We start from the raw sequence: 24,079 nt of genomic DNA, 5'->3' as shown, positions 1-24,079 counted from the left end.
CTCCTTCTGTATTCCTTTTTCTGATATTTGTGTATCTTGTAATATGTGTGGGCAAGTTTGTTCCATATCATCCCTTCCAAAATTATTTTCATCCGTAAAAACTGATTGAAAATTCTTATTTAGTGCTTCACAAATATCCTTCTTTTGTGTGTAGGTGATCCCCTCATGTGCAATGGAATATATTTATCTTTTACTTTGGTTTTGCTTTTGATGTAGCTGTAAAATACCTTCGGTTGATCACTACTTTTATTTATGATATCCTCCTCAAGCTGTTTTTGGGCTTCTCTCCTTATTCTTGTATAATCGTTTCTTGCCTGTTTATAGTTGTTATATGCCCTTTCACTATTGTGTCTTCTGTATCTATTCCACAACAAATCTCTTCATTTGATTTATTTGCATTTTGTATTGAACCATTTCTTTATTTTCTTTGTTGCTTCTTTGTACTATGGAATGTACTTATTGACTCCTATTTCATAAAGTTCACAGAATTTTTTATATATAGCATTTAAATCTTTTCCTCTAAGCTCCTTTTCCCAATCTGTTTCTAAGAATTACTTCTTTAGGTCATGATAGTTTCCCTTTTATAATTTAGTCTCTTTTTGTAACTTTCTTTGCTGTTAGCTATGTCATATGCAATCCTGAAGTTGAAGTTTAGTACTGCATGGTCGCTTTTGGCGAATGGAGGGTGATGTATTAAATTGTCAATATCATTTTCTTGCCTAGTAAACATAAGATCTAGCACTGAGGGTACATACAGTCCTGTTTTTCTGGTGCTTTCCCTTACATGTTGAGTTAGGAAAAACTCCTGCACGAGATCGAAGAGCTTTTGGTCCCAACAGCTTTCTTGACTTATTATATCTAGAGTATTCCAATTTATATTTGTATTGAAATCTCCAGTTAGTATAATTCTTTCCGATTTCTCTTCCGTTCTATGTAGTAATACTCTTAAACTTTGATTTGTACTCACTGCCGGATCCTCATAGTCGCCTCTTTCCCATGTGTTTAATCTGGGTGGCATGTACGAATTGGCTACAATTACTTTCCCTTCAGATGTATTGATCTCTACTGCAATCAGTTGTACTTGTGAGGGTATATCTAGTTCTGTTTCTTTGACTTTCAGATTTTTCTGTGTTAATTTTATATTCCTCTTCCTTTCTTTAAGTTCCTATCTCTTCTCCATATATTGTATTCCTCTAAGTTTAGGATGTCATTTGATATCCTTGGTGGTAATTTTGTTTTAGTTAGGCATATGATATGTGGTTCATTTTCTCTGATATAATCATTCATCTCTAATAATTTATATACCATTCCATCCACATTTGTGTGTGTGTGTGTGTGTGTGTGTGTGTGTGTGTGTGTGTGTGTGAATGGATTGGTAGACCATTAATTCTAATCAGCAAATACAAGTTAAACTGAAAAGCAGTTGTTTCATTCTCCTTGTATAAATCATATTTTGCACGTGTTGCTTGGTGCAATGAACAGGCTGACATTGTTTACTGTGCTGACTCGACGATTTTTTTCTTTTTTTTTTTTTTGAATGAGCGTATTTAAAATCCAATAGCGCTGTTTACATACGGGCTCAGGAGTGCTAATAATATGTGGATAATTCTCTCTCTCTCTCTCTCTCTCTCTCTCTCTCTCAGACACAAACACAGTTCCCCCACGGCTGTGACACAGGCTGCTTTTTCTATAACTAAATCAAAATATAAAAATAACAACCCACAAGTGGTTTCGGCTTGTCCAAATCTTCACTTGTAAGGTTAGATGGTACAGTTACTGCCCGAAGAAGGTTGGCATTTTTCCTCAAGTATTTAATAGTCAGTAGTATATATATATATATATATATATATATATATATATATATATATATATATATATATCATGATCATCCAGACCTCCTTTCCCACCCAAGGGCAGGGTGAGGAGTAGCGACGTCCAAACAGCACAAACTTGTCCAATCCAATAGGCAATGCTTCCATTCACTCGTCACAAACTTGCCCAATCCAATAGGCCACACATCCATTCACTCGTCACAAACTTGCCCAATCCAATAGGCCACGTTTCCATTCACTCGTCACAAACTTGCCCAATCCAATAGGCCACGCTTCCATTCACTCGTCACAAACTTGCCCAATCCAATAGGCCACGCTTCTATTCACTCGTCACAAACTTGCCCAGTCCAATAGGCCACGCTTCCATTCACTCGTCAGGCAAGCCCCCGGAATCCTGGCTCTACCGGATATGCCAAAAACAATCACCACATTCTGCAGCTTCACACAAACGTATCCGATTGAGTCAATCCGGACGCTGCCATGCTCACAAGGAGTGCCAAAATCCCTGATCATGCACTTCTCACAACATTCATCCAGCCGGCTCGATCTCTTGTCAGTTCCTTAGTCTCACCAACTTCCAAACCTCTCTTCCTCAAACACTTATCCACCATATCTCTCCACCTTCTCTTTGGCCTACCTCGCCTCCCTGCTTCAAATTCACTCACGTATACCTTTTTCACCCCTCTATTTTTATCCATTCTTTCCACATGACCATACCATCTCAGGACATTCTCTTCAATTCTGGTGTCCACCGACTTCCTCACTCCACACGTTTCACGAATCTTATTATTTCGTATCCTCTTCACCCTCTGTACTCCACATACATTCCTCAAAAGTCCCATCTCCATTGCTCTTACTCTTGACTATTCATTTTCATGCCACACTATAGTCTCACACCCATATGTTAAAGTTGGCACTAACACTCCCTCATGTAAGCTTCGTGCAGCAGCAACATTGAAGCGTCTGTTTCTTATCAAGGCCTTCATTGCACCAGCTACTTTTCTTCCTTGTGTCACTCTAGTTTCAACTTGTTTTGCACATTTTCCTCTCTTTTCTATCACTGTACCCAAGTATTTGAACTCTCTCATCAATTCCAGTCTCTCTCCATTCACTGTGACATCACACTGAAAGTCACCTTCTCTCTCAGTAGCCATCACTTTACTCTTCTGTACATTGTCCGGTACTTGCAAGCTGTACTGCATCATCAGCATACAACAAGTTTCAGATATTCCATCTATCACCATTCATTACCAGTGCCATCCCTCTCTCCATTACTCATGTTTTTACTTCTCTCATCACCCCATCCATATATATATTGAACAACCATGAGGACATCACACAACCTTTTCGCATGCCCACACTGATCGTGAACCATTCACTTAGATGCCCATTAACCCTTACACATGCTTCGCTACCATCATAAAAAACCTTGACAGCACCTAGCACCTTGCCGTCTATTCCATGCATGCACAAAACTTTCCACAATCCTTCTCTGTGTTCTTTGTCGTATGCTTTTTCCAGATCCATGAATGCCATAAGCACCTTATGGTCCTTCTCACAAGCCTTCTCTGTTATCTCTCACTGCAAATACTTGATCCACACATCCTCTGCCACTTGTAAAGCCACCCTGTTCATCACTCACTAGAATTTCTTATATCTCTCTTACACTCTCTATAATAATTCTTCCATATACCTTCCCTACCACACTCAATAAACTTATGCCACGATAATTCTTGCACTCACTTCGCTCACCTTTATTTTTGTACAGGGGTACAATCACAGCCTTTTTCCACTCTCCAGGCACAGTTTCACTCATCCATGTCTTCTAACATATCTCCAACAAGCACTTTATTCCACTCTCTCCACCACACTTAACCCTTATCCGCCGGTTGACGTGTATGGACGACAGGATTGAGAGCGTGGAGGGCCGCCGGTTGCCTTGCTATACTGCACTCACCTTCCCGCCACTGTTTGATTACACTACCGTTTTCTGTGATACCTATGGGGTAAGTAGGACCCCCAGGTACCCTGCGGTTGCGCTGTTCAGTTTGTACTCGGCAGTGGTAGCGAGAGGAGCCACGTCATCTTCCTTGACATTGTCCGATTCTGTCTCACCCATGAAGGGCCGATTGCCTCATCAATCCCCGCGAAAGTTCTGCCCTTATTGCCAGGTAAAGGGCTTAGTGATAGCGCCATAGGACGTGCCCTTGACGATACTGTCTCTCGTATACTCAGCACGAGTACGTCCTCTGAGGAAAATAAAAAAAGCTACCACGTGGAGAGTGAGCTCTCTCTCCCTCCAACCCCTACTCGCTCTCTGACGCCAGAGAGTGCTCTCCGATTTCTGCAGGAGGAAGGGACAGTCTATGAAAGTGATGATTTCGGCGATGAGGAGGTGCAATATGACCCAGGACATCGGGAACGTGACGCGGACCTGGCGGTCATCTGTGGAAAAAAACGTCGCGGAGCCGTTTCCCCCACACTCTCGCCGCCTGCTTGCGCTCCCCCACACTTCAGCCTACCACTTCAAGGGCAAATTCTCCACAACCAGGCCCTTCGGGAGTGGTATGAGTACTGAGCAGGTGTGTGGGGAAGTGTAAATAGTGTACAGCAGTGCAGAAGTTTGTGTATTTTCATAAATGAGTGAAATGTGTGATTTTGTAAGTGAATTATAGAAAGTGCTAAGATATGTCTTTTATAAGTTCTACAAGTGCATATAAGTGATTTATGTTAAGTGCAATACAGGAGTTGATACTGTTTATTGGATATTGGTTAGAAAATTATTGGATATACCTTGAGTTTGCCTACCTGTTACCTGAAAGAAAACCACTTGTGAGTGAGCCACAATGAACAATACCTGCTTCAGTACACCTAAATTATTTCACTCAATACTCAGGGGGATTGTGCCAAATATGAGCATCAGTGTATCTGTGATGTGAAGTACAAATAATGTTAGTTGTGTGAAACATTTACATGATTTTCACTATAACCCTGATTAGTACAAAGCAGTCTGATTTACAGTACAAATAATTACCTCATACTCTACGATAATGCGTGAAAGAGCAACAGCATTTACTTGTAAAAGGGCAATTACCCGTAATCGTGATGTAAAGTGCATTTCTAAGTGTCTTAGTAAAGGAGAAATATGATTATTTACGGAAGAAGTGAGTACAGAAAAACTACGAGATATTTCTTTTCCACGCACCAACGGGGCTTAGTGGCATGGTGGTGTGGAAGGTAAATCCTTGGGTGAGCCACATGAACCGGGTGATGACTCATTTTCACGGTGGTGAGTAAGGAGAAGTAGAGAAAACGAGTGGAATATTCCGCATTCCAAGGACGCTCGGGCAGTGTTACAATCACCAATCCAATCAGTGCTACCAACGCTAGCCGGCTGGGCCAATGCCATGGCCAGTGGCCCGTGCTCAGAGCCGCGCGCCAAAACGTGAAAAACCACTCGTCTTCAACTCATTGTTACTCATTGACGGGACCACCTAGAGACCTTGGGCTACCTTCATTGGAAAGAGGAAGAGTTGGTGAGTCTTATGAACTTTCATTGAATTCTCTAGCTATTATAGTTTGGCAGATATAAGGGTTTGAAGTAAGGGTATTTTTTCCAAAATCTCGGAAATCGCCCGTAGGGAGGCGTGTGCTGCGGCCGGAAACCCCCTGGCGGCTAAGGGTTAAGCATCTCTGCATACACCTCATCAACCCCAGCTACGTTCCCATTTTTCAGCCACTTCACTGCACTCTTCACCTGTGCGAGTGTCACGCCTCCTGGCACTTAATTCCTTCTCCTCACTCCCCCAAAACCAATCATGTTTACAGCCGCTCTGCTCTCTCTATTTTCATTCATTAGGCTTTCAAAATATTCTTTCCATCTGGTCCTTACTTCATCTCCATGGGTTAGTAACCTACCACCTGCATGCTTCACACCATCACATTTCTTTCTGCTTTCACTTCTACATTTCCGCACCTCTTTCCAGAATAATTTCCTATTTTCAGAGTAGTTTGCATTCATTTTTCTTCCCAGACCATCATTTACCTCCTTTTTCCACTTCACCAGTCTCTTTTCGTGTTTCTTGCCCTCGATATACTCAGTTCTTATTTCAACTGAACCCCAATCTTTTAACCACTTTAGCCAGTTCTTCCTCTTTTCCTTCACTGCTCCCTTAATCTCCTCATCCCATCATGCCGTATCCTTGTTTTTTGTTGATACTCTTGCCACACCACACACCACTTTAGCATTCCTAACTATCAATCCCTATATGAATTCCACAGGCTGTCCAAATCCAATTCATTCCAGTTCATTGAATCTAACTCGTCCTATACTTTGGTCCAGTAATCATCTGCCATTTCTTTGATTCTTAGCTTCTCAAGTTATAGACTTTTTTCCTGACTGCTCCTCTCTCTCTTGATCCACCTCACTCATCTCAGCTTGATCTTGCATACCACAATCATATGATCTGACAGACCTCCACATCGTCCTCTCACAGCACATATCCTTTAGTTGTTTCCCATTATCATTTTCTCCTGGTACTCCATAACAACCCATTATGTCATCCTCAGGACCAGTGCCTACTCTTCCATTCATATCCCTCATCACGATCACTTTGTAGCTCCTGGGCATTTCTCCCACTACTTCACTCACCTCATCCCAAAACCTGTCTTTCTCTCTCACTTCTGTCCTCACACGTTGCATACGGTACAATCACTGCCACTTTCACGTTCTCAAAATTGAACTTGACATACATACACCTCGAGCTGACACATTTGTAGTCTCTCATTCCACTCTGCCACACGTCATTCATTAACAAAGCAACTCTTTCCTTGCATCTTCATCTCCCATTCATTCCCGATCTCACATTTCACACCCTCCCACTCCTCCACTTCCCATCCTTTCATTTTCGATTCACGCAATGCCATCACAGCATATCTCGTACTCTTGAACACATTCACCACTTCCACCCTCTTGCTTTCCTCATTCACATCTCTCACATTCCACATGGCCAAATGAGTCTGCCCATTTGAGGCCCTGGGCAGGTATTGGGCCCTCTGAGGCTCTCCGAAATGACTACCATGATGAAGTAATTTTGGATACGGGAATCTGGGGGACACTTAACCCTGTCAGACACCCCGATTATATGGTTACCACCTAGCATAATAAATGATTTCCTGGGTACAGGAAACCATTTGGCTTGTCACTTAGTGTAGAGCTTATATAGCATCACTCTACATTGAGTGACTGGATGATATATATATATATATATATATATATATATATATATATATATAATTTTTGGCTTGACACTGCACATAACTTTTCCTGTAATTGCCATTTGCACCCGAGAATTCTCTGGTAGGCTGAATTTTGGAGTTATTGTTCACAAAACATCTTGAAATATATTCTAAGAAAGATAATATGCATTATTCTCCTGTCTCCGGCAGGTGGTCAGCAGCACGTGGCTGTGGCCATGGACGTGAAAGACAGGAGGAGTGTGGAGGACGCCATGAAGTTTGCCCAGGATCAGTGTGACGCCCCCCCCTCACTGCTAGTCAACTGTGCCGGTGTGGCCACCTTCGCTCTAATTTCAGAGGCTGATGATGACTTGTGGCAGAAAATTATTGATGTCAACCTAAAGGTCAGTTCCAAGTTGTGTACATGATATAAAAAGTAACATTATATGGTCAAACTATTTTGAAATTAAAACTGATGCACAAGCAACAATGAATCTAATATAATTATCATATTGAATTCCGCAGGGAATTTTCTTGGTAACCCAGGCTTTTGCAACATCACTGCTGGATAATGGGAAAGATTCCAAAGGTGCAATAGTGAATATTGCAAGTATTTTGGGGAAAACTGGCCATACCTATTTGGGTGGCTATAGTGCCAGCAAAGGAGGAGTTATTTCACTCACCAAGACGTGTGCTGCGGAATTAGCAAGGTAGCTAAACCACATAGGAATGTAAACAATGGACTGATCATGGCTTCCATATTCCGTATTTGCTTTAATGCTGGTAATTAATTTCCTCATATATAAAGATTTTTTTTTATATGATTCTTCCATACTAAAAAGTATATTACTGAAACTCCTTACCATTTCAGCAAAGCCATACGTGTAAACTGTGTGTTACCTGGACTAATTGACACACCAATGGCAGCAGGCGCAAGTGAGGAGATACTTGAGAACCACAAGCGGCTCACACCACTGGGCAGACTTGGCCATCCTGAAGGTTAGTGGAGGTAACGTGTTGGTTGGTAGGGGCAACTTTGTGAGAGGAGTCGTGGCTTCATTTTTGAAGTGATAATACTTAATCCAACAATTGCGGCATTAGGTTTTCAAGTCTACCCTCTTGCACACACACACACACACACACAATAGCAATCACTGGTATAGAAGAGGAAGAAGTTAAAAACAAAATCACAAGAGACAAAAAGGAGATGGCAAATGTAACGAGCTTACTGAAAGAAGTATCAGAGGAAATCTGTAGTAAAGACATAGAGGAACACAAAAGGTTAGGGAAATACGAGAAAGCAAGACAAGACCTCTAAAGGTGACTTTCCAGAGTGTAAACACTGTGGAAGAGATACTAAAAAATGCAAAGAATCTTAAGGAAAAAGAGGAGTTCAAAAATGTATGGATAAAAAGATGCCTAACACAAGAGGAACTGGAATTACTGAAAGAGAAAAGGTAGGAAGCAAAAACAAAAAAATGAGGGAAGATCAGAAGAGGAGAAGAAGAAATTTTTTTTACAAAGTGATAGGATTGCAGGTACGAAAGTGGTACACAAACAGGATGGAAGAAAAAGGAGGAAGGTAGTAGAACCATGTCATGACAAGTATATAAACAAGATGATAAAATTGATGTACTCAAATGTGGATGGAATGGTATCTAAATTACTAGAGATGAATGATTATGTCAGAGAAAATGAACCACAAATAATATGCCTAACTGAAACAAAATTAATACCAAGGATATCAAATGACATAATAAACTTAGAGGAATACAATATATGGAGAAGAGACAGATATTTAAAAAAAAAGAAGGAGGAATTATAATATTAACTAAGAAAAATCTAAAAGTCAAGGAAATAAAACTAGATATACCATCACAAGTAGAACTGATTGCAGTAGAGATCGACACATCTGAAGGTAAATTTATTGTAGCCAATTTGTACAAGCCACCCAGATCAAACACATGGGAAAGAGACGAATATGAAGACCTGGCAGAGAGTACAAATCAGAGTGTAAGATCATTGCTACATAAAATGGAAGAGAAATCGGAAAGAATTATATTAACTGGGGACTTCAATACAAATATAAATTGGAATACTCTAGATATAAATAGCCAAGAATGCTGTTGGGACCAAAAGCTCCTGGATCTCGTACAAGAGTTTTTCTTAGCGCAACATGTGAGGGAAACCACCAGAAAGAGAGGACATGATGTACCTTCAGTGCTAGATCTAATATTTACAAGGCAAGAAAATGATATTGACAGTTTAATATATCACCCTCCACTCGGCAAAAGCGATCATGCAGTACTAAATTATAGCTTCAGGATAGCATATGACATAGTAAACAGCAATGATAGTTATAAAAAGAGCCTAAACTATAAAAAGGGAAATTATCAAGACCTAAAGAAGTATTTCTTAGAAGATGATTGGGAAAATGAGCTTAGAGGACAAGATTTAAATGCTGTATATAAAAAATTTTGTGAATTTTATGAAATAGGAGTCCAGAAGTACATCCCACAGCACAAAGAAGCACATAAGAAAATACAGAAATGGTTCAATACAGAATGTAAAACATCAAAAGAAAGAAGAGATTTGTTGTGAAATAGATACAGAAGACACAATAGGGAAAGGGCGTATAATAATTACAAACAGGCAAGAAACGACTATACAAGAATAAGGAGGGAAGCCCAAAAACAGTTTGAGGAGGATATAATAAATAAAAGTAGTGATCAACCAAAGCTGTTTTACAGCTATATCAGAAGCAAAACTAAAGTAAAAGATATAATACAATCCATTACGGACGAGGGAATCACTTATACACAAGAGAAAGATATATGTAAAGCACTAAATAAGAATTTCCAATTAGTTTTTACAGAAGAAAAAAAAATTGAAAGGGACTATGTGGAACACGCGTGTTCACATATACTACCAGATATACAAATAGTAGAAAAAGTAATACAGGAGGAGTTAAGTAGATTAGACAGAGGAAAAGCAAGTGGTCCTGATGAAATTTCATGTTGGGTATTACGAGAATGTGCAAAGGAGTTATGTAAACCATTATTTTTAATTTTTAAGAAATCCTTGAGTCAAGGTAAACTACCTGATATTTGGAAAAAAGCAAATATTGTCCCCTTATTCAAGGAAGGAAATAGACATAATCCACTCAACTACCGACCACTATCACTGACCAGTGTTGTAAGCAAGGTATTAGAAAAACTTATAAGAAAAGCTTGGGTAAATCATCTAGAAGAACACAGTATGATAACAGAAAGACAGTTTGGTTTCAGAAAAGGAAAATCATGTGTTACTAATCTGTTGAGCTACCATGACAGAGTAACAAACACAATACAGGAAAGGGAAGGATGGGTGGACAGTATCTATTTAGATTTCAAGAAAGCTTTTGACACAGTACCACACCAAAGACTTTTATGGAAACTGTAATATCAAGGAGGAATTCGAGGCAAACTGTTTTGTTGGATGCAAGACTTTCTTATAAAAAGAGAAATTAGGACAGTACTAAGAGGAAACTACTCATCATGGAAAGAAGTGACTATTGGAGTACCACAGGGTTCAGTGTTGGGACCAATCATGTTTTTAGTGTATAAAAATGATATAAACAGTAACACTGGAAATGAGAGCTATCTGAATATGTTTGCAGATGATGCAAAAATTCAAAGATGAATTACTAACACAGACTCTTGTAGAGAGCTACAAGAAGAATTAAATAAACTTCATGAATGGAGTAGTACATGGCAAATGGAATTCAATGTGGACAAGTGTCATGTAATGAAGTTTGGTAAAAGTGGAAAAAGACCTGATTGGGATTATAAGTTTGGAAAAAAAATCCTATACACATCATAAGGAGAGAAAGACCTAGGTGTGATTATCAATAACAGACTATCTCCAGCTGACCACATCAGCGAGAAGGTACGGAACATGTATACACTGCTTGCAAATATGAGAATAGGATTCACATACATAAATGAAGACATGCTAAGAAGGATAATAACATCATTCATTAGACCAACCCTGGAATATGCATCAGTAGTCTGGAGTCCTCATCTCAAAAAGCACATAGACAAGATTGAAAAAGTTCAAAGGGCCTCTACAAGATGTATACCAAGCTTAAGGGACCTAAGCTACGAAGAAAGACTAAATAAACTGAATCTACCAATACTACAGGAGAGAAGGAAAAGAGGTGACATGATAATGCTATATAAATGCATATCAGGAAAGGAGAAAATAGACATAAATGATTACTTAACATATGGAGAAGCATCAGCAAGAGGACACTGCAAAAAATTGCATAAGAAGAGAGTTGATAAAGACGTAAGGAACATCAGTTTCCCAAACAGAGCAATTGATCAGTGGAATGCACTACCGAATGAAATAGTGTGTGCCAAAACAATTCACAAGTTTAAGGATATGTACGATAAATATTTTTTAAGACACGGGACAGTACGAGCTTGACTCATTCCTGTAAAGATACAATTAGGTAAGAACAATTAGGTAGGTAAGAACACACACACAGACACACACACACATTGGGAGTCAGAGAGTGCATACATGCGACGTCGGCGCTCCGTACTGAGCCAGCATGGCCAGTGGCATTACCTAAATTAGTATCTTTATATGAGTCAAGCTCTGTACCAGGTTAGACTAAATGATTTTTCATTACTAAAAAAAAAAAAAAAGTTTAAACAAGACTTGTTCAAACAGAAAAGAGAACCGAGAGGCGAAAGAATGCGCTCAGTGAGCTGAGGTTTGTTTAGACTACAGCTGCACGGGGAATGTTAGTACATGTACTCTGTGCTTTTAGTATTGCAAAATGGACACATTCTTTAGTAAAGCAAATTAGGAAAAGAAAAAGGGTAAAGGTAGAAAGCAAGATGATGATTTCTACCAAGAACTGGTTGAAGTGGAGACTCACAATAGACTGGTTGAACGTGTACACAAACTGGAAATGGCTTTCAAAAATGAAATTGATGAAATAAAGAAGCAGATGCACTTGCAAAAGGAAGAAATAGAAAACTAGGAAGGGAGGCCAACAAGAAAGACACAACCATCAGTGAACTAACAGTGGAATTGAGTACCCTTAGGAAGAAAATGAGTGAAATGGCAAGTACAGTAGTCAATCAAGAAAGTGTTATGGAAGAGTTCAAAAATGATACAGAGACAATTAGGCAAGTAAGCAGACTGATAGACCAGAGCAGTGATATTGAGAAGATAACACAGGTGAATGAAGCTGTGCAAAGCTACAAAAATGATGTGGAAACCACGTATGCTGAAATGGTGAAATTAAAGAAAGACTTAGAAACAAGTGTGGAGGAAAAAAGCATTAAACAGGAACTGAAAAGAATAATCCAAAACAATCCAAAGTTAGTCAGAGATTCAGTAGATATAAACAAATCTATAGTAATCACTGGTATTGAAGAGGAGGAAGTAAAAAACAAGATCACAAGAGACAAAAAGGAGATGACAAATGTAATGAGCTTACTGAAAGAAGTATCAGAGGAAATCTGTAGTAAAGACATAGAGGAACACAAAAGGTTAGGGAAATACGAAAAAAGCAAGACAAGACCTCTAAAGGTGACTTTCCAGAGTGTAAACACTGTGGAGGAGATACTAAAAAATGCAAAGAATCTTATGGAAAAAGAGGAGTTCAAAAATGTATGGATAAAAAGATGCCTAACACAAGAGGAACTGAAATTACTGAAAGAGAAGAGGGAGGAAGCAAAAACAAAAAATGAGGGAAGATCAGAAGAGAAGAAGAACACATTTTTTTTTACAAAGTAATAGGATTGTAGGTACGAAAGTGGTACACAAACAGGAGGGAATAAAAAGGAGGAAGGTAGTAGAACCATGTCATGACATGTATATAAACAAGATGATAAAGTTGATGTACTCAAATGTGGATGGAATGGTATCTAAATTACTAGGGATGAATGATTATGTCAGAGAAAATGAACCACAAATAATATGCCTAACTGAAACAAAATTAACACCAACGATATCCAATGACGTACTAAACTTAGAGGAATACAATACATGGAGAAGAGACAGAAATTTAAAAAAAGGAGGAGGAATTATAATATTAACTAAGAAAAATCTAAAAGTCAATGAAATAAAACAAGATATACCATCACAAGTAGAACTGATTGCAGTAGAGATCAACACATGTGAAGGGAAAGTAATTGTAGCCAATTTGTACATGCCACCCAGATTAAACACATGGGAAAGAGACGAATATGAGGACCTGGCAGAGAGTACAATTCAGAGTTTAAGAGCATTGCTACATAAAATGGAAGAGAAATCGGAAAGAATTATACTAACTGGAGATTTCAATACAAATATAAATTGGAATACTCCAGATATAATTAGCCAAGAAAGCTGTTGGGACCAAAAGTTCCTGGATCTCGTGCAAGAGTTTTTCCTAACGCAACATGTGAGGGAAACCACCAGAAAAAGAGGACTCGATGTACCTTCAGTGCTAGATCTAATACTTACTAGGCAAGAAAATGATATTGACAGTTTAATATATCACCCTCCACTCGGCAAAAGCGATCATGCAGTACTAAATTACAAATTCAAGATAGCATATGACATAGTTAACAGCAATGAAAGTTACAAAAAGAGCTAAATTATAAAAGGGGAAATTATCAAGACCTAAAGAAGTATTTCTTAGAAGTTGATTAGGAAAATGAGCTTAGAGGACAAGATTTAAATGCTGTATATAAAGAATTCTGTGAATTTTATGAAATAGGAGTCCAGAAGTACATCCCACAGCACAAAGAAGCAGATAAGAAAATACAGAAATGGTTCAATAGAGAATGTAAAAATTCAAAAGAAAGAAGAGATTTGTTGTGGAATAGATACAGAAGACACAATAGTGAAAGGGCGTATAATAATTACAAACAGGCAAGAAACGATTATACAAGAATAAGGAGGGAAGCCCTAAAACAGTTTGAGGACGATATAATAAATAAAAGTAGTGATCAACCAAAGCTGTTTTACAGATACATCAGAAGCAAAACCAAAGTAAAAGATATAATACAATCCATTACGGAGGAGGGAAGCACTTATACACAAGAGAAAGATATTTGTGAAGCACTAAATAAGAATTTCCAATTATTTTTTACAGTAGAAAAAAAAATTGAAAGGGACTATGTGGAACATGCATGTCCACACATACTACCAAATATACAAATAGCAGAAAAAGTAATACAGGAGGAGTTAAGTAAATTAGACAGAGGAAAAGCAAGTGGTCCTGATGAAATTTCATGTTGGGTACTACGAGAATGTGCAAAGGAGTTAAGTAAACCATTATTTTTTATTTTCAAGAAATCCTTGAGTCAAGGTAAACTACCTGATACTTGGAAGAAAGCAAATATTGTCCCCTGATTCAAGAAAGGAAATAGACAAAATCCACTCAACTACCGACCAGTATCACTGACCAGTGTTGTAAGCAAGGTATTAGAAAAGCTTATAAGAAAAGCTTGGGTAAATCATCTAGAAGAACACAGTATGATAACAGAAAGACAGTTTGGTTTCAGAAAAGGAAAATCATGTGTTACTAATCTGTTGAGCTACTATGACTGAGTAACAAACACAATACAGGAAAGAGAAGAGTGGGTTGACAGTATCTATTTAGATTTCAAGAAAGCTTTTGACACAATACCACACCAAAGACTTTTATGGAAACTGTGCCATCAAGGAGGAATTCGAGACAAACTGTTTTGTTGGATGCAAGATTCTCTCATAAAAAGAGAAATGAGAACAGTACTAAGAGGAAACTACTCATCATGGAAAGAAGTGACTAGTGGAGTACCACAGGGTTCAGTGCTGGCACCAATCATGTTTTTAGTGTATATAAATGATATAAACAGTAACACTGGAAATGAGAGATATCTGAATATGTTTGCAGATGATGCAAAAATACAAAGGAGAATTACTAACACAGACTCTTGTAAAGAGCTACAAGAAGAATTAAATAAACTTCATGAATGGAGTAATACATGCCAAATGGAATTCAATGTGAACAAGTGTCATGTAATCAAGTTTTGTAAAAGTGGAAAAAGACCTGATTGGGATTATAAGTTAGGAAATAAAACCCTATACAGATCAGAAAGAGAGAAGGACCTAGGTGTGATTATCAATAACAGACTATCTCCGGCTGACCACATCAGCGAGAAGGTACGGAACATGTATACACTGCTTGCAAATATGAGAATAGCATACACATACATAAATGAAGACATGCTAAGAAGGATAATAACATCATTCATAAGGCTAGCCCTGGAATATGCATCAGTAGTCTGGAGTCCTCATCTTAAAAAACACATAAACAAGACTGAAAAAGTTCAAAGGGCCGCTACAAGATGGATACCAAGCTTAAGAGGCCTAAGCTACGAAGAAAGACTAAATAAACTGAATCTACCAACACTACAGGAGAGAAGGAAAAAGAGGTGACATGATAATGCTATATAAGTGCATATCAGGGAAGAAGAAAATAGACATAAATGATTACGTAACATATGGAGAAGCATCAGCAAGAGGACACTGCAAAAAACTGCATAAGAAGAGAGGTGATAAAGACGTAAGGAAATTCAGTTTCCCAAACAGAGCAATTGATCAATGGAATGCATTACCGAATGAAATAGTGTGTGCCAAAATAATTCACAAATTTAAGGATATGTACGATAAATATGGTTTAAGACACGGGAGAGTACGAGCTTGACTCATTCCTGTAAAGATACAATTAGGTAAGAACAATTAAGTAAGAACACATACTGACAAAACTGGAATAAAATCTCAAATAATTTTTGCCCATATGAAATGAAAAAGTGCATAGAAAAGTATAGGTAAAACAAATATGAGTTCATTATTTAGCTTAGTTCAGCCGTGATGAAGTAATGAGAAGATATGGGAGAAATATGTAGCATGCCCATAAAAAAAAAAAAAAAAAAAGTTTACTCATATGATGTACATCGCAACTACAAGTGTTAGATCACATGAAGTATGTCACAGTTATTGGGTTAATTAGCCGGATGTAGATGTCTAACATCAGGAGGAAGAGTGGACATTAGAGCGAGATGTCATTTTTGTCCCAGGCTTCACCAGACTAAATGGACAGATTCTTTTCTCTATAGTTCTGCTGTTACACAGATTGATTGAATGAATATAATTAAAATCTGGCAGTGCAACATGCTGTTACACAGACTAAATAAATCCAACAAACGGACACAAAAATAGCTGGAGAACTGAAATGCATTTTCAGATTTTTTATTTAACCAAACCTAAATGATATAAAATGAATAAAGTTGAATGACTTAAAAATAACTGTTAACCCGCGGCGTCCCGTCGACGTGAATTAACGTCCACACGTTTTGTCACTGCCAATCCCATCGACGTACATAAACGCGAATCAATTGCAAGGTCCCTAATTTGCAAAATTTTCAATTTTCATGAGTGATTTTTGGCACGTATACACAGGACACCTTCCTCTACAAGATGCCAGGCAGGGACAATGCCTTACCCAGCATGACTTCCTCCCCTCCCCTGCATGCCCTTTTTTCAGCAATTCACCTGTTATCAGTGACCTGGCCAGTAAAGCCATGTCATGCCACGGTACGAAATTCAGGGCCAGAGTGATTCCCCAATCGATGACAATGTGGAGGACAAACATTAGAGGAAGAAACAGTCAGAAATGATGATCAGGTAATGTGGCAAAGGTCAGGAATGGTGATGAGTTAGTGAGTGAAACAATGCTTATAATGCCTATATTACCATTTGAAAACCAATATACTTTCATACTGCATATAAATTCGTTCCAAATAAATAAATAAATATCGTTTATGAGTGGTGTGGAATAGTTATCTTCCCATAGAACTCGTTTTCTTTGCAGCCAGCCTGAGAGAAAACCCTGTAAGGTAAGGAAGTACTCCTACCTGGATCGAGTATTTTAAACCTCAGGTGAGCGATTTCTCTATGAATTTTCGATGTTTCTCACCAAAAGCGGAGGTTTGAGCCAAAAATTTTTTTTTCCAAAAATGGTCGGGACTGGGGGGAGTCAGTGGTGGAAAAGTGGTCGGGATGGGGTGGGTTAATATTCTTTTACTATTGATACAAATACTGAATCAGATGAATAAATATAGGAAGTCCATCCTCTGCTTTTACTCCCTCTTCCTCCCAGACTCTTCCTTTCGCACCCTTTTCACCTCATTCCAAAACATTTCCTTATTCTGTTGAAAATTGTGTCAACAGCCTACCCCACCTCTAATCTGCTGCCACATTAGCATAACACAGCCCTTCTCGCCCTATTCCTCTTCTCCTGATACCTCTCAATTGACACCTCATCCTTCCTCTGCAACCACACTTCATATGCACGTCTCTTCTCAGCCACAGCCATACGTACGTCCTCGCACCACCATTCACTTCCCTTTCTTACACCACCACCCACTCGTCCCACACCACACACCTCTTTCACATGTCCCACCACAGCACTCTTAAACATTCCTCCTCCACACTGTCATTTTTCTGATCTTTTACTGCATTCCACTCATCTTTCAAGTTCTCCTGATACTCAGTCATTTTCTATTTTTTGTCCAACTCACTCACCTTCAAAACTTCCCTGCCACACCTAACTCTCCTAGCTCTCACAAACCTCATACCTACTCTCAACTTTCCCTCCACCAGGTAGCGGTCAGACACACCACCTTCCTCCCTCAAAACTCTCACATCCAACAATCTTCCTCTTACATTCGTGGACACAACAACATGCTACATCAAAGCTCTATCAACAACCCTTCACTCGAGTCTCACCCAAGTATTTCCAATCACCATCTCTCGCTCAGCACACATTCCTATCATTCGTTCCCCATTTTCACTTCTTCCAGGCACAACATGCATACCAACTACATTCTCAACTGCTACAATTCCCACTCTAGCAGAAGATGGAAGGATATTAATTGAGATGCTTGCAGTAAGGAAGGGATGAGCAGAGTATTTTGAAAAACTGTTAAATGTAGAGGAGGAAAGGGAGACTGAGATTGTGGTAGATGGAAGGGTGCAAGGAATAAATGTATTGGGAGAGTTGAATGATTTTTTGAAGTGCAGGAGGCAAAAAAGGATATGAAAGCAGGGAAAGCTTCAGGTATGGATAGGTGTGTTGTGGAATGTCTGAAAGATGGCGGAGCGACTATTGTTGAGTTGTTAGTAAGATTGCTCAGTGTGTCTTTTGTAAGAGGTATGGTGCCGCGTGACTGGGCAAATGCGTGTGTGGTTCCGCTGTATAAAAATAGGGGTGATAAGTATGAATGCAGTAGCTTTAGGGATATAAGACTGTTGAGTGTTGTAGGTAAGGTGCTTGGTAAAGTGTTAATTAAGAAAGTTAGAGAGGGTACAGAGGGAGTGACTGGTGATGGGCAGTGTGGCATTAGGAGAGGGAGAGGATGTGTGGATCAGGTGTTTGGTGTGAGACAGGTGTGTGAAAAGTATTTGGTGAAAGGTAAGGATGTATTTTGGGCATTCATGGATTTAAAAAAAAAAGCATATGACAGAACTGATGGGGGTAAATAATATAATGTGGGTAAAATTGGGAAATACTGTGAGCACGGTAACTGGTTTCCCGTGAGAATGGACCTGTGTCAGAGATATGTGATGTCACCTTGGTTGTTTAATATTTATATGGATGGTGTTGTAAGGAGGTGAATGCGAGAGTTATGTGGAGGTTTGAGTCTGGTGAATGCTGATGGTATAGAGTGGAATCTGAATCAGCTGCTGTTTCCAGACGACACTGCTCTGGTGGCTGATTCAGAGGAGAGATTGAGACAGTTGGTAGAGGAGTTTGGAAGGGTGTGTGAATGGAGAAAATTTATAGAAAATGAAAATAGGAGTAAAGTGATGAAGTTTACAAGGTTAGTAGATGGTTGGAGGATGAATATAGTTTTGAATAGTGTGTAGCTTGAGGAGGTAGAGTGTTTTAGGCATTTGGGGTCACATGTTGCTGCGGACAGAAGAATAGATGAAGAATTGAATTTTAGAATGAATGAAGTAGGAAAGGTTATGGGAGGGATTAAGAAAAAAGTGTTTAGATGTCGTTCACTTAAAATGGATGTAAAGAGAAGGTTGTATCATGGTGGAGTGATACTGAATGTGTTATATGGTACCGAAATATGGAATATGGGTGTGGAAGAGAGGGAAATTTGAATGTAATGGAGATGAGGTGTCTGAGAAGCATGTGTGGAGTGATGAGTATGGATCAAGTGAGAAATGATGAAGTGGGAAGGAGAATTGGAGTTATGTGGGAGATGGCTGATCCAGTTGAGTAGAGTGTGTTGCAATGGTTTGGACATGTGGAGAGAATGGATGAAATGTGATTGGTGAAAAAAATAACTGGATCCGAAGTGAGAGGTGTAAGGCTGAAAAGACCACAAATAGGGTGGATGGACTGTGTGAAGAGAGCATTAAATGCAAGAGAGATGCCTGTAGTGCAAGGAAGAGTGGCTGCGTCTGATAGGAATGATTAGAAAGAAGTTTGTGAATGAATATATGGTGATGCGGCTCAGAGGGGACATTCTACCATTATTTGGTCTGATCAGCTGATCAGGTCAGGTGTAGGAAAGGGGATGGGTCCATTATGATGTGGCAGCAGTAAATCAGCTCTGCTGAAATCTCCATTCTAGGACATTTCAGTGTTCACCACCACCTTTGGCTCTCCTCTCCTTTCACTGATTTGCCTGGTGAACACGCCTACATCTTTTCTATCCTTGATGACCTAGAGCAGCTTGTACAGCTCCCTACCTGTATCCATGACTACCTTGGAGAGAGCTCCAACATACTTGACCTCTTCCTTACACCTAATCCTTCTGCCAAATCTGTTAATCTTTCCTTTCCGTTGGGCTCCTCTGATCACAACCTTAATATGTTCAGCTGTCGTATCACTCTGGTATGGCCTGAGGACCCTCCAAAGAAACGTTGACTGTGGCACTTTGGAGCTGCGGACTGGGAGGCTCTCAGGCAGTACTTCTATTTTCCTGGAATGATTATTGATTTCATGGCAGGGAGCCATCTGAGTGTGCCTTGTGCATTACGGGGGTTATTCTCTCGGGCATGGAAGCATACATTCTCTTCTCATATCCTTTGACTAATGCAAGAAAACCTTGGTTTATTCACGCTTGTTCTTATGCTGCCTACAACAAGGAGAGGGCCTATAAAAGGAACCTGACCCAACCCTCCCCTGAATCACATCTTTTTTTTATGTTTCTGCCCAGAATTGTGCTAAGTCCGTTCTTCACTCTGCTAAAAATAATTTCATTTGTACTAAATGCTCTCGACTCTCCAACTCAAATTCTTCCCGCTCCTTCTGGCACCTTGCCTAAAACCTTTCCAGCAACTTTACCTCATCATCCTTCCCTCCTCTTTTCTGCTCTGATGGCTCTGTAGCTATTTCTTCTACTGATAAAGCACATCTCTTCGCTCAGACTTTCTCCTCCAGTTCCACCTTAGACGATTCCAGTGCTGTTCCACCATCACTTCTCCCCTCTGATTTCCCCATGGCTGACATTAAAATTTCTTCAGCTGATGTATTTTCTGCTATCACTGGCCTCAATACTAACAAGGCATATGGGCCTGATGGAGTCCCTCCTGTTGTCCTCAAGAACTGTGCTTCTGTGCTTACACCCTTACTAGGCAAACTCTTTTGCCTTTGTCTTTCAACTTGTACCTTTCTTTCTTGCTGAAAGTTTGCTCTTATTTAGCCAGTCTCAAAGAAAGGTGACCATTCCCAACCCTCTAACTATCGTCCAATTGCTTTAACATCCTATGTCTCAAAAGTTTTTGAGTCTGTTCTTAACAGAATACTTTTAAAGCATCTTTCCTATCACAATCTCCTTTCTGATTGTCAGTATGGGTTCCATCAGGGATGCCCCACAGGCGATCTTCTCACCTACCTTTCAGACTCCTGATCATCCTCCTATCGGGACTTTGGCGAATATTTTACCATTGCACTTGACATCTCAAAGGCTTTCGATCAAGTGTCGTAAATCTTTAAATTACAAACTGCCCTCTTGTGGTTTCTATCCTACTATTTGTGCCTTCATCTATAGCTTCCTGTCTTGTCGTTTTATTGCTTCTCTTGTAGACGGCCATCGTTCTTCTAGCTCTATGAAGAATGGTGGTTCTCAGTGCTCTGTCCTATCACAAATTCTCTTCCTTTTATTCATCAGTGACCTTCTAAGATGTACACCTAACCCTATCAACTCATACGCTGATGATTCCACCCTTCACCTTTCCATTCGGTTCCCACAATGTCGATCTCATTAGTTACTTCAACACACAAGGGATGAAGCTATTCCACACCTAATGTCTGCCTTGGCTCGTATCTCTGACTAGGGTAAAAATAATCTTGTTGTTTTTAATGCATCAAAGACTCAGTTTTTACACCTACCAACCCGATAAAATCTTCCACAGGAGTACCCACTAATGTATAATAATATTCAGCTCAATTCTGCATGATCCTTGGACATGCTTGGGGTTTCATTCACTCGGGACTTATCTGAGATCATATTCCATCTCTTGCAAAATTTGCTTCCAAGAGATTAGGTGTGCTCCATGCCTTCTTTTACCCCTGTGCAGTGAAGAGTACAACTCTGACGTGTTGGGAGGCTCCCCACACACGGCTCTTCTCAACAGGGTGGAGTCAAAGGCTTTTCGTCTCATTAACTCTCCTCCTCGTACTGGTTTCCTTCATCCTGTGTCTCTTCACCACTGTTGCATCTTTATCTCTTTTCTATCTCTGCTTCAATGGTCACTGCTCCTCTGATCTGTCTGCTTGCATCCCTCCACTTCTACGACGAGCACGTAGCACCCGTCTAGCAACAAACTCTCATTCCTTTTCTGTCCAACTTTCTAATGCAAGAGTTAACCGTTACTCCCAGTCCTTCATTTATGGAACAGGTCATCTCTGGAACTGTCTCCCTCTGTCTGTATTTCCTACTTCCTATGATCTCCAGTCTTTCAAACGCAGTGTGTCCAGGCATCCCGAATGAACAGATCTTTAATTTGGCTCTTTTTTGTATTGTTTTTGTTTTTTTTCTTGGAATGAACGTTTGCGGGCTCCTGGCCTTTGGTTCCTTCTTCCTTGCATAAAAAAAGGCAGTTGTGAGGAATCCATTAATCGTATCCTGTATGTGGCCAGTGTTTCCTCTGCAAAACTTTTCTGTTTTTTATTAATAAAAGCCGTGACTGCCATGCATGATAACACTGTAAGAAACACAGTACCTGTTAACAAGAAACTACTAATACGAATATAACTAATGGGGACAATTTTCACTCTATGTATTCTGGTCTAAGTTTTACATTTATTTCAGTCTTTGCAACATCTCATCTCTCTCTGCTCTGCAGTCTACTTATTTGATCACTGATTTACCAAGCCTCTCAGGCATGGGGCCCCTATCCTATTTAACACCCATTACAGCACGTTGCAGACCATAAAGAACTACATCCCATGCATCATTACTGGTTAGACCAAAACCACTCACACAACTCACTCGCTCTTTGAAACTAAATCCCTCGCTGTTAGAGAATATCTTGATATGAGAGACATACAGTTCTATGCAGCAGCCTATGCTAATACACAACATCCATGTCATAATACAACAGGGACACACAACACAACAGATATTTAAATCAATCATGCACAGATATTATCAGATCCTCCTCAACAACATCCCACCTCCAAACACTCCAACATTAGCAATGAAGAAAACCTACATGCTCATTTCCCACGCTGGACTCAATAAGAACACTTTATTACAAGCCGCTCCTCTAATGTTAGCCACAAACAGAGGTATCCTAAAATAGACCTGATCACGTACAACTAGGTAGGTTTAGATCAGGACATCACATAATCCTCTTCAGTTATCTGGTCAAATTCAGGTTGGATGGAACTAAAGACTACACATGCCCCACTTCTGGAATGGACCCAGACAATAACACACATAATAGAACACTGTATAGCACATACCACTCTAAGACAGAGACACAACATTGGTTGACGGGTCTGCTTGGCCAAGCAGACTGGTGTTAAACAACAACAACAAGAACAACGTATGAAATCTTATGCAGTAAGTCCTGTTGCAGAAGACTATGTTATGAGATTTAGTATAATATTAACAAAATGGAGTAACAGGTCTGTTTCCTGGTCAGGATTACTCCTGAAGTACTGAGAAGATTGCAGCCAGGGGGTAGGTTAACAAATCTGATGGAATGACCTATATTCAGCAGTAACAGGATTAGTAAGAATGAGCACACCGAGAGTGGAACACCCGTACTTTACAAATGGTCTAAAGGGGGAGCATTTGACTTGGTCCAGTGATGCAAACCCTCAGCATATTGATTTTAGAATCGAACTATTTCATTCTTGCCTGGCTTTGTTCTTTCATAAACTTTTGTCCTAACTGAATTGAGGTTGTTTGATTTGTTCTTATCTGTGACAAAGTCTTTTACATCTTTCTTTAAAGGAAATCTTCTCATCTTCGGTTAACCTTTCAATTCTTCCACTGATTTTGGTCCAAACTGGAATCTAAACTGTCCGAGTCATTGAGTGAAACATTTTACCTTGCCTTCTGGCCTTGACTGTAGACATAAAATTCATAAGACTGAACACTTTTGTCCTTGTCTTACTTTCAACTCTTCCACCAAATTTGATCTATTTCGAATTACAGTCGTTTATGCTAACCTTGCTATCTGACCTTGACCTTTGATCATTCTGTGGCCTTTGTCTTTGGCTGATTGTTCTGAAATCCAGTTCCTTCATCCTTGCCTTTCCGTGAACCCTTGTAGAAAGTTAGGTATAAGTTGGATAAAAACCATGTAAGTACATCTAACTATGAGACATTGACCTAATGTATGTTCTATTGTTATAAAAAAGTGGATCAACATATTGTGATCCTCAACCACTCCTCCAAGCATGGTCCAAATCAAATGAAATTTGGTTTAGTTTTTTTTTT

General features: G+C 39.4%; 1 protein-coding gene across 1 annotated transcript in view; it reads left to right on the top strand.

The window, feature by feature from the left end:
- The window catches only part of LOC145394511 ((3R)-3-hydroxyacyl-CoA dehydrogenase-like), a 74,636-nt gene that overhangs the window by 13,977 nt on the left and 36,580 nt on the right, over nt 1-24,079 (top strand). The window contains exons 3-5 of the mRNA XM_080268355.1: nt 7,281-7,474; nt 7,596-7,780; nt 7,942-8,069. Coding sequence (XP_080124481.1) covers nt 7,281-7,474; nt 7,596-7,780; nt 7,942-8,069 — 507 coding nt within the window. The remainder of the gene's footprint in view (nt 1-7,280; nt 7,475-7,595; nt 7,781-7,941; nt 8,070-24,079) is intronic.

The sequence above is a fragment of the Coenobita brevimanus genome, chromosome 27, assembly GCF_032717465.1.
Source record: "Coenobita brevimanus isolate Jiangsu-jjx chromosome 27, ASM3271746v2, whole genome shotgun sequence".
NCBI classification, from domain to species: Eukaryota; Metazoa; Arthropoda; class Malacostraca; order Decapoda; family Coenobitidae; genus Coenobita; species Coenobita brevimanus.
Note: the sequence above shows the minus strand (reverse complement) of the source record. Positions and strands in the feature narration are given on the sequence as shown.